The 11,420-nt window shown below is 33.9% G+C and overlaps 1 protein-coding gene across 3 annotated transcripts; it reads right to left on the reverse strand.

The window, feature by feature from the left end:
* Positions 1-1,832: 1,832 nt before the first annotated feature.
* LOC110625913 lies at positions 1,833-8,289 on the reverse strand. 3 transcript variants are annotated; one of them, XM_021771620.2, is made up of 6 exons: positions 8,187-8,289; positions 7,281-7,934; positions 4,163-5,733; positions 3,264-3,449; positions 2,949-3,126; positions 1,833-2,841 (listed from the first exon to the last, which is right to left on the reverse strand). In XM_021771620.2, exons 2-6 carry the CDS (start codon positions 7,921-7,923, stop codon positions 2,066-2,068), a joined length of 3,354 nt encoding a protein of 1,117 aa, XP_021627312.1. In that variant the 5' UTR covers positions 7,924-7,934; positions 8,187-8,289; the 3' UTR covers positions 1,833-2,065. The 3 variants fall into 3 exon arrangements, with proteins under 3 accessions (XP_021627312.1, XP_021627317.1, XP_021627304.1); XM_021771625.2 differs by lacking the exon at positions 8,187-8,289 and having other exon boundaries at positions 3,264-3,425; positions 7,281-7,957; XM_021771612.2 differs by lacking the exon at positions 8,187-8,289 and having other exon boundaries at positions 7,281-7,957.
* Between the last annotated feature and the right edge of the window lie 3,131 nt (positions 8,290-11,420).

Here is an 11,420-nt window from a genome sequence, read left to right on the forward strand (position 1 = left end):
TAAAAAATTCAATTAGAAAACTCGTTAATAAAATTTAAATTAATTTAAATTTTTAAATATTAAAATTTTAAATTAAAAGATTAAAAGAGAATTTAATAAAATTAAATATAATTTAATTAAAATTTATTGTGAATAAATCTTTAATTTAAAATATAATAAAAAGTGAAATTTTCAGATGTTTCGATGCAGAACATGTAATATTGTTTCAATAACCTTAATATCTCATATGTTAGTGAAAGTAATCTTAATATCTCATATGTGAAATAACGCTCGATGATTTTATTAAAGTGAATTTGTGATGTAATTGGTAATGAAAAGTGATTTTTCAAAGGTTTTGAGTTTTTTTATTATTTAGATTTTAATATTTTAATATTTTAATATTTTATTATTTAAGTTTTAATATTTAAATATTTATTTATTTATTTATAACATCAAATAATATTTATTATTTAAATATTAATTATAAATTTTAATTAATTATATAAAATATATTTAATATAAGATTAATAATATAATATTAAATTTAATAATTATTTATTTAAATATTTATATTACATGAAAAATTAATTAAAATATATATATAATAAATATATAAATTTATATACAAACAATTTATACAGGGGTTGAGGAAGTTTTTATTATTTAAATTTTAATATTTTAATATTTATTGATTTATTTATAACATCAAATAATATTTATTATTCAAATATTAATTATAAACTTTTAATTAATTATATAAAATATATTTAATATAAAATTAATAATATAATACTAAATTTAATAATTATTTATTTAAATATTTATATTACATAAAAAATTAATTAAAATATATATTATAAATATAAAAATTTATATATAAACAGTTTATACAAATGAGAGAGATTCTTTTTAAATTATATAATTTTAGTTAAATCTGTATAATTTTATTATTAGTATTAATAAATATTTTTATATAAAATTTATTAATATATTATTATTGATTATTCATATCTTATAATTTTATTATTCATATTATTATTTATTTAAATATATAATTTATATTAAATGATTTTATATTATATAAAAAATACTATATATATAATATAAATATAAAATATTATATAAAATAAATATATTAAATAAATTTAAATTATATAATTATATATATATATATTATACTCAAATTTTATCAATAAAATCATATTGATTTATATTTAAATTATATAAAAATTTTAATTTATAAAATTAAACGAATAATATTAAGTAAAAAACATAATCATACAAATACATATATAAATATATAAAAATAATAATAATAATAATAAATTATTAAGATATTTAATAATTTAAAAAGAGTATTTATTTAAAAAGATATATAGTAAAAAATAAATATATAAATTAATAATATAGCTATATAATTAAGGAATAGAAATATAAAAATTAATAATATATATAATAAATAGATAAGTGACTTAATTTAGGAGTATAATCGAATCAAATTGAGTCGCTTAACGAGCCTACTCGACGATTAGTTTAACGAATCTGTTCACGAGTCTTTTAACGAGACTATTTACGAGTATCTTAATGAGTCTGTTCACGAATCTTTTAACGAATCAATTCGCGAACATTAATGAATCGAATACTACTAAACTCAAATTTGATTCGTTTAGTAAACAAGTCTAAAAATTAAGATCGAACTCGACTCGTTTAGAAATCGAATCAAACCTGATCAAACTTTTATCAAATCGAATTTCGAATAACTCACAAATAGTTTGATTAGTTTGATTCGTTTACAGCCTAGCTCCAACTACAACACAATATTAGAGATTTGTCTCCAACCCATATACATTATAGAAAGAAAAAGGTATTCAGTTAAAGCCATTTTTGTCTGCGGCCAGAGCACGTAGATACACAAAATTCACGGTCTTAACAGCATTTTTACATGGTCAGAAAGCAGTCCAAAGCAAGCAACCCAAAAAAAAAAAAAAAAAAACACAGCATGTCCAATCACATTATATACATGCTATTCATCAACAGAGAATATACCATCCACCATTGAATTCTATTTAAGGACCTAATTCACGGTTCAACTGTTCTGCTCCACCAGCTCCTCTAACAATACATGTTCCCAATCTGATGAGCCCTCAGGAAAGCTTGCATGAGAATGATCCCCTAGCCTATTGATCCTGCGAGACTGGGTCACTGGATCATCCTTGACAAATAGCTGAAATTCCTTGATAGTCGATTTGTCTTCGCTGGAGCTACAGGCATTATTTTGTGACTGAGGTTCCATATTTACATCCAGAATTCTGTCCATTGATCCACCTCGATCAACTGCCCACCGCCTTCCCAAACCTGCATATCCAAGACCAAGATCATCACTTGCTCTCTCGTGCTCTCCTCTATCCACAGTATTCAGATTGTCGACCCGACATTTGAGTATGTGGAATCTTGCCATAACAGAAGCTTCAACATCATCCACAGGATTGATAATACTTGATAAAGAGGAATCCTGGATGGATACATCTGGCTTTTGGCCATCTGTGTCTTCACATTCTAATTTGTCAACATCTTCTGAATTGGGAGAAACTACATGATCAGACTTCTCTGCAGAACCTAATGTTTTATCCACACCTGAAGTATTCAAAGTATTAGAGCTGTTAACTTGGCTTTTTAAGATATGAAATCTGGCAGTAACATCATCTGCATGGCTGCTTGTGCTTAAGATAGATGACTCCGAAACAGAAGTATCTGGGAGAGGGCTATCCTTCGTATCAGATGACAACATCTTGTTTGTGAATGGCTTCAAAGAAACCTTGGACTCTGATGGTTTCTCCATAACCACAGTATTTTCTGGTAAACCTGGAGCAGCAGAAAATTTATTTAAACAAGATGAACAAGAAATTTAGGCAAACACAAGGTCTTAATTGAACAAACATTACAAACAGAAATTTCATATAGAGGCTTACCACTAACTTTTTGCGAGTTCAGTTTATCCATCTCACTCTTCATGTGATGAAAGCGTGCCATACAACTAGCTGAACACAGTGAAGCTTCTGCCTCAAGCCACAGATTCTTGTACAAAATAACTTGCGGATCGCTTTCTTCCTTGCCATGAAAATTCTCACTAAGAGCCTTCTTAATAGCCTGCAAATTAATGTTTGTTCAAAGAAATTCATTTTTCCTGTCTTCCTCCTCTAAAGGAGAAGTAATTTCCTGTCTTCTTTCTTTATAGATTGATAACCAGTTTATCATAAAATAAAAGAAAAAAGGGAGAAGTATACCCGGGTCATGTTTTCACTTTTCAATATGTCTGCAGCAGTCCTTGTAGACTCAAAATATGGCAATTTCCCATCATTCTTTCCAGAATTGATTTTATACTCCCCCTCCTGGACTTGATGATACTTGACTGGGCTTTCAGAATTAAGAGGATCAATTCCAGATATCTGAGAACCATTCACATTTGAATCCTGAACAATTCAGCTTAGAGATAAATATTGAGACATTTTCAAGCAAGATTTATTAGCACGTATGTTGATCAAATGACAATGTTCACTAGAACTAATGGATTTCACAGACTTGCTGCGAAAGGAGGAACTAGAAAAAGATTACGGAATTGGAACATAGAATGATCTTGCTATTATTTCCGCTGATAGAAATAAATGACATCATGCACCAAAGAGAAAAATAGACATAAAAATGTTCAGACATCCAATGTATTTGCAATGGGCTCTGAATCTTACACTTCTAAGCTTGCATCTTGCTTCAAACAATTCCATGATTTGTTAGTTTCTCTTTCTAAGCTTTTTCCTTGTTTTAAATATGTTCTCAGCAATCAGCATATATCTAACATGCAGCTCACAAGAGAAGTAGAAAAATATCAATTTTGGTGGCTTGAAAGGAATTTGAAGAGGATAGACCAAAAACTACTTGCAAAGTACTTTCACTAGGAACAGGTCAGCTTTTGAAAGAGCTCTAAACTTTGAAATTTTTTCTTCCTGTGTGATGCAGTTGTTGCTTCTTATGCATTCTCTTTTATTTTTCATGAGTACATATTTAGGGAGAAAGATCTAGTAGGCCTTCAATTTCTAAATTTAGAAGATACAGCTTCTTCCAAATTTACCAACAAAGAAAATGTTGTTGTAAAAGAGTTTTAACACTTAAACAGATGGTTATGAAATACCTTCCGAAGCTTAGATGACTTTCCAAGTTGAGAACTGACTTTCTGATGAATCAAAGAGTCTTGTGTTGAAGTCATTCTCTCCACATTCTTCAGAACACACAGATTAAGATTATCAATCACATCTTTAAGAGCCTCATAATCATTTTCCTTCACTTCACATGTGTCATTTGAAAAGTGAAATACAAGCAACTCTGACAAGTTCATGATGGTTTCAATCAGTGTTCTAACATACATCTTCTGTGTTGATTCTCCTTCATGTGATTTGAGCTTAGTAGGAACATCATCTGCAGAAGGTGGTGAACATAATACATGTTCTATAGCATGGAATGGCACATGAGAGGAACAATCATCAGCATCATCATTCATATTCATCCCAAAGTCAGCAACACCAACCCCTGGTACACAATTTTTTTCAGATGCCCATTTAAGTTCACAACTTTTTTTGTCATTGCAAGGACGTTTATGATTAGAACTATCAATTGCTTTGCTTGACAAGGCATCCTCAGAAATTTTAAGACCATGGAAACTGCTAGGATTTGTAGTATGGGGTCCAGATTTCACAGTATCATCAATTCCTTCCCTAAGCTGCATATTAGCTACCAACGGCCTCTTCAGAGAATCAACTAAACGACTTTCCATACCCCAACCATCATGTTGTACAGAGCTTTCACTTGAATTTTCAGGAGATATTTTTGAAGAATCATTGGCATTCAGACTGAAAATTTGACGGCCTTGAATATTTGAGCCGCAGCAAGCCTCTAACTTTTTCATATTCTGTGGAGGAACAGCCTCAGAAACTTCAAACTCAGAAAAATGAGAAACTGGGGCCCCTTTCCAGCATGGAGAGTCTACTGCTGAGTTGTAATGATCAAAACTCTCAGAATAATTCTTTATAGGATTCATGGGTTCATTTATATCAAGTACTATATTGGAGCCATCTGGACTTCTATGATGAACTTGAATTCCAGATTTTTCCCTGGAAAGATGATCCAAAGCTTCCATGGAAACACTTCCATAGCTTGACAGCTCTTCTTTTTTTGCTGAGGAAAGTTCTGAAATGACCTGATCACTTTGTTCGAGGTGGAAGCTAACTGGGCTAGCATCAAATTGAACATTGCATCCAGAGCTTATAAATGGATGAGGTTCCTTCATAAAATAGAGTTTGCTACCAGCAAAATCTTTATTATCTTCATCACGGCTAGTATTCATATTTTTAAATGAACTTGTATCTGGAGGTCTAATGACAACAGTGTAGGAAGAATTCTTGACTTTTGAAATATCACTTGAACTAGCATCATGCTTTCTGAAGCATTTTTCATGTGAAGCACTGTATGGCAGTTGATGGTTCCAAGAACCAACAGCTTTTAGGGATGGTGCCTTAAGAGGACAGGTTTCTGGAACTAGCAAAGTAGATGCTGAGCTTGAAGTCATTGGATAGTCAGTAGGCTTGAACTTGGCAGAATAATCCAACAGTCCTATGCCTGCAGACTCACAGTGATTTTCCCCACCAACTGTATCAATGCTACAAGAAGCTTCTTCATACTTGCTCATACCATCAGATGCATATAACCCTGCAGATAATATCACAAAGAAAATGCGTACAAACAGATAACTCTCCGCAATCAAGGACTGCCAAGTAACACTGAGAACATAAGGCCACTTCCACTCCCAAAGGTACCAATTTCCGGTAAATAAAAGAGTTCATCCAATAATAGTTACAGTAAAGTGGTTAAATAGAACTTTTGCATCTTCTCATTACTAAAATAACTCCTGAATCATGAACACATAGATGAAACCTCTGGTACTTTGACTCTTCATTTTCCCATGCCCTATCCATGCGACGCAACACTTCATGGGATACAACATGGAATATGTGTCGAACATATGCATCCTTGAGTGACATATTCATGCATAGTTAAGAGCAATTTTTTTCTCTCAAGATGAGGAGCATGTATTTAGATTAAAAATAGTTGGTTACATTTTAAATGATGTATTTGGTTCTATTTGATAATTTATTTAGACTATAATTATTACTATATAACTTTATATTATTTTATTCTAACTTATTTTATATACCATAATGTATCCAAGTACCCAAATCTAAATTTAGATACATATCCCCATATTTTCTATTTAGAAAGTTGACAAATCAGACATAGGGATATGCACTCATGTCTAACACCCATTTTTGTGTTGAAGACCCATATTAGAGGCATGCGACTCACCTAGCAGCACTGAGCTGATTATAAAGAAACATCATTTAAAAGAATAATTCAAAAACTGATCAAACAACATTAAGCTATAAATGAGTAAAACAAAAACAAACCACACATCTGAAATAATGTTTTCTTGGGGTTTATTGCCAATAATCATTTATTAACAAGTGGCCACGCTTTTGTTGACTCATTGAACTTTCTATTACATTCTCTCATCATGCTCAGTTGCAACTACATGTTAAGCTTCCTGCATCTCTGATGCTATGAATATGTGCCAACAAGATTTACCTAGCAATTACTTTTACATATCATGAGTAGTTGATGGCCATAACCATAACATCAAAATGGTATTTTCTCCTGTATACTCTCTCTTGGTTTTATTTTTATTTCTGTCCATTCTTATAATCACAACAGAATATATAAAATCAGGATGCCATACAGATAAGCAAAGAAGAGGAAGCTGAAAGTAGTTAAAATTCATTGAAGTATAGAGGTAGCCTGCAGGTGAAAAAATTACTGAAATCTCAACTAAGTCCCTTTTGGAAAACAACCTTAATCTAGTTTGCATTCTTCCGCTTATATTTTTTTCACTGGACTGGGACTATGGGAGGCAAGCATATGCCACACAATGCAACAACTAAAGATGAATATGCAGTGAGTGCAACACAGAAAAAGACTGTCAAACTAGCATTCTTTATTATGTGTAGATGCAAAGACAATTAGCTTCAAAGGCCTACAAGGATGATGAAAAATAATCATATTAAAACAATAAACATTACAAGGATAAGAATGAAAGTGAATAAGAAACAAAATCATATATGAATAAAAATTATTACTATGCCCATTTGAACTTCTAAGCTAGGCCCTCAATAATAACAACAACAACAAATAGGCAAACATACCTTGATTAATAAATTTCTCCTTAGAGCAGAAACTTCCATCAAGTTGCACCTGTTCACTCTGCTGCCAATCAGGGAGTCCCTCCCACAAGCCACCCCACTGGGCCACATGCTCCAAACCAGACAAATTTTGGGTGTAATCGTCATGAGAGGAACCATTGGATGTAGTAACATGAGAAGTAGACAATAAATCATAACCAGAATGGTGGGAGAGCCCCAAGGGACCATCACTGCCAATTGTTGGTGAAACATAGGAAGAATAATATGGTTCTGCTTCAAGAAGACTAGTTGATCCTTGGCCATAAGGAAAAGTATCAGTTGAGCCCGAGGCAGAAGGGTTCAAAGGAGGCACATGGGTATTGGATGAAGAATACCTATATGCATTTGAGGAAGGCACTGAATCAAATTCTGGGCTTGAAATAGAAAAATAATTGGGTCTGGAATTTGGGGGGTTAGGGCCAAGCCAATTATGCAAAGAGGGATTGAAGGAAACAGCATAAGCTGGTTCAGTCAAATCAACAAGTGGGTTCGATCCCAATTTTGGTACAGACCGATCAACCGTGAAAGGAGGAGCTAAAGCGGATAAATTGGAAGGTGAAGGCGAAGATCCTCCTCCATAACCATAAGAACCATGATCCATCATCATCTCATTAATTTCTACTAATAGAAAATTGAGTCAACTGATCAAAACCCAAAAAAAAACATATCAAATTGAATTCAATTTTAAGTGATAATCATTACTTTTAATAGCAGAAACAGAAAAGATACATCGATTGTAAGAGATGAAGATGATCAAGAACAATAATAGTGATCATACAGCGAATACAGAATAATCAATATACAAAGTAATGCGGTGAATCGCATGGGCAAGTGAAAAGGAAATAATTAGAGAAAGAAAGAAGGTTTTACCCAAAGAAGACTGACGCCAGGAGACGAGAGGAGAGAACTGTCCTATCCTTCTTCGCCTTCAGACGAAAGGAAAGAAGTGCTCAACAAGTTTGGTCATCCATATGTAGTTGAATCCATATATTTTAATAGGACTACTAATAATAAAAGGTAAGTTTTATGGATATTTTATTTAAAATATAATAAAATTATTTTCTATTACTATGATGAATTTTTTTAGTTATAGTAAATATTTAATTATTTTAATAGAAAAATAATTTATTGTTTATTAATTAAGATATTATGTATTATTTATTCACAAAATTTATATAAATGTATTACTTATACTTTTATAAAAATGTCATTATTTTTTGTTGGTATGATAAATTTTCTGATAATTATTTTATAAAATGAATGGCTTTACATAAATCTATAAATGTGATTCTCATAATTTAGATTTTTAACTGAACTTATAAAAAATTTGTGTAATTTTTCTATTAAAGAGACGAAGAAGGATAAAGCATTACAGTTTGTGTAAAAAGATAAGAAATAATTGGATAATTTTTTTATATTTTTCCATTGAACTAAGTGTGTATATATATAAATTATAAATTCTTATTAAGACAACTTTTAAAAATTTTTTATTAATTAATTAGCCTATAATTATATAATCTCTTATAATTATATACATATTATGTTCACATTCTAGCACTCCTCCTCAAGTTAGATCATAGATGTTTATCATGCCCAACTTATTAGAAAGATATTCTATTTGAGACCCATTTAAAGTTTTGGTGAATAGATCACCCAGTTGCTCTTCTGTCTTTGTCATACCCGGCTAGAGTCTAGTATCGAAATTCCTGTAGTCCAGTGGAATCTCGAATGTCGGCACCCTCTAGAAGGGTATAGACATGTTTTTCTAAAGTGTTTTGATATGTTTTAATGATTTAAGTATAAAGGAAATGAGTTTTGTTGAAAGAAAAGAGCCAAGAAAGAAATGCAAGGTTCGGCCGCCGAAGGTGAAAGTTCGGCCGTCGAACATGCATGAGTTTGGTTTCACGTTTGGCCGCCGAAAGTGGTCTGGCCAGCCACCTATAAAAGGCCCTAGGTTGGTGAAATGGATAAGTTTCTTCCATTTTCACAAACCTAGGTGAGACCATGAGCTTCCTTGGGTGATTTTTGTATTTGCTTTAAATCTTTCAAAGTTTTGATGAGTTTTTATGATTGTTTGAAGGTTTTGAGCTTTAAACCAAAGTTTTGAAGTTTGGAGGCTTTGGGAGTGTTTTGCTCCATATCTCCACATTGGGATCGTTTATCTCCTTGTTTGTGTGAGGTAAGTGAAGATCCTGAACTTCTTTCCATGGTTTATGAAGGTTTTATGAAGTTTTTTGGTAGAGATGTATGTTTAGGGTAAGTTGAGGTTTTGGTTGATTTTTGGTCAAAGCATGTATTTGTGTTGTGTTGTGTTGTTTGTTGGGGTTTTAAGGTAGTTTTGGACCCCTTTGTGCTTATACTTGAGTATATGCAGGTTGTGGAATGGTGGTTGCATGTTTGAGTGAAGTTTGGGTGAGTTTGGCATGAAGCAGAACAAGTGTCTGCCTAACTGGAAAATCCAGTTTCGGCCGCCGAAAGAGGGTTCGGCCGCCGAACATGTAAGGAGGTGGTTTCGGCTGTCTAAGCTTGTCCAAGCTTGCCCCCGAAAGTTTGGACTTTCGACTCTAGAGGAGGGTTTCGGCCGCCGAAGGTGCCGCCGAAGGTTGGGGACTTTCGTCTCTGGAGAGGACTTTCGGCAGCCGAAGTGCCGCCGAAAGTGCTTGCGTTTCGTCTCTGGAAGGGACTTTCGGCCGCCGAACCTGCCGCCGAAAGTGCCCTGTCCAACCTTCTTTTGCATGTTTTATGTGATTGTTGTAGGATGTTTTAAGGGGGTTTTGGGGAGTTTTATAGAGTTGATCTTGAGCTAGTTTGGTCCCTCATTTGAGTCCACCTGTGTAGGAACGGACCAGAGGAACCGAAGAGAGCAGCAGTGAGCACTGCTTCAGAGTATTCAGAGTCAGTTCAGAGTCAGCCAGAGGTGAGTGGAACTAAACTTAATGTTTTAAATTGAGAAAGTAAATTCTTTGAACATGTTCCATGCATTGTAATATCCGGCTAGACTCCGGTATCGGAATTCCTACCGTCCAGTGGGATCTCGGATGTCGGAGACCTCTAGAAGGGTAAAATCATGTTTTCACAAATGTTTTCATGTTTTAATGATTTTTAAGTAAGAATGAATTTGAGTTTTCAAATGAAAAAGACCATGAAACCTTTACCAAGTTCGGCCGCCGAAAGTCATGTTCGGCCGCCGAACGTGGATAGGTTTTGGGAGCACTTTTGGCCTCCAAAAGTTTGGTTTGAAAGAAACCAGGTTCGGCCGCCGAACCTCATGTTCGGCCGCCGAACATGCATGAGATGTGGGGGCACGTTCGGCCCCCGAACGTGAACTGGCCAGCCCCTATATAAGGGCTCCATGGCCGAAACGGGTGAGTTTTCTCCCCATTTTCGGCCACGATGAGTTCTTGCTCCTCCATGGTTCATTTTTTATGATTTTCCTTCAATCCCTTATGTTTTAACAAGGTTTATGTCGTTTTGAAGAGATTTGAACAAGTTTCGGAGCTTTGAGGTTCAAGAACTCAAAATCTCCCACCTCCGAGTTTAGGACGTCTCTCTCTCTCGATCTTCAAGAGGTAAGAGCCGATCTTAAGCTCATTTTATGTTTAAAGTAAGTTTTATGCAAGATCTATGGGGTAGAATGCATGTTTAGCTCATAGTTAGTTTTTTTGAGTTAATGTTATGTTTTGAGCAATGTATATTGGATTGTGTTGTTGTTGTGTGTTGTAGTTGGGGTTTTAGGTAGTTTGAAACCCCTAGGAGCCAATGTGTGTATTTTTGCATGATTTGGTGAGTTATATGCATGTTGGAATGGAAGGGAGATGAGTTTTGTGCAAGGGAGCCAAGTTTCTGCCCTTTGGCAGAAACCAGGTTCGGCAGCCGAAGGAACTTTCGGCCGCCGAACATGGCTTGGGAGGCAGGCCTTTCGGCTGCCGAAGTTGCCCCCGAAAAGAGACTTTCGTCTCTGTCTGGGACTTTCGGCCGCCGAAGGTGCCGCCGAACCTGCCTAGGTTTCGGCTCTGGAGGGACTTTCGGCCGCCGAATGTGCCGCCGAACCTGCCCTGTCCAGCCTTCCTTTACATGTTTTTGCATGATTGTTTTGAAGTATTC

Source organism: Manihot esculenta, chromosome 1 (genome assembly GCF_001659605.2).
Source record: "Manihot esculenta cultivar AM560-2 chromosome 1, M.esculenta_v8, whole genome shotgun sequence".
Taxonomy (NCBI): Eukaryota; Viridiplantae; Streptophyta; class Magnoliopsida; order Malpighiales; family Euphorbiaceae; genus Manihot; species Manihot esculenta.

Excerpts from the sequence above, each read along its gene's own strand:
- LOC110625913 (XM_021771620.2), bottom strand. The coding sequence starts at position 7,923 with ATGATGATGGATCATGGTTCTTATGGTTATGGAGGAGGATCTTCGCCT. Across the intron at positions 5,734-7,280 it reads GGAGAAATTTATTAATCAAG|GGTTATATGCATCTGATGGT; the intron begins GTATGTTTGCCT and ends TATTATCTGCAG. Across the intron at positions 3,450-4,162 it reads AGTCATCTAAGCTTCGGAAG|GATTCAAATGTGAATGGTTC; the intron begins GTATTTCATAAC and ends TGAATTGTTCAG.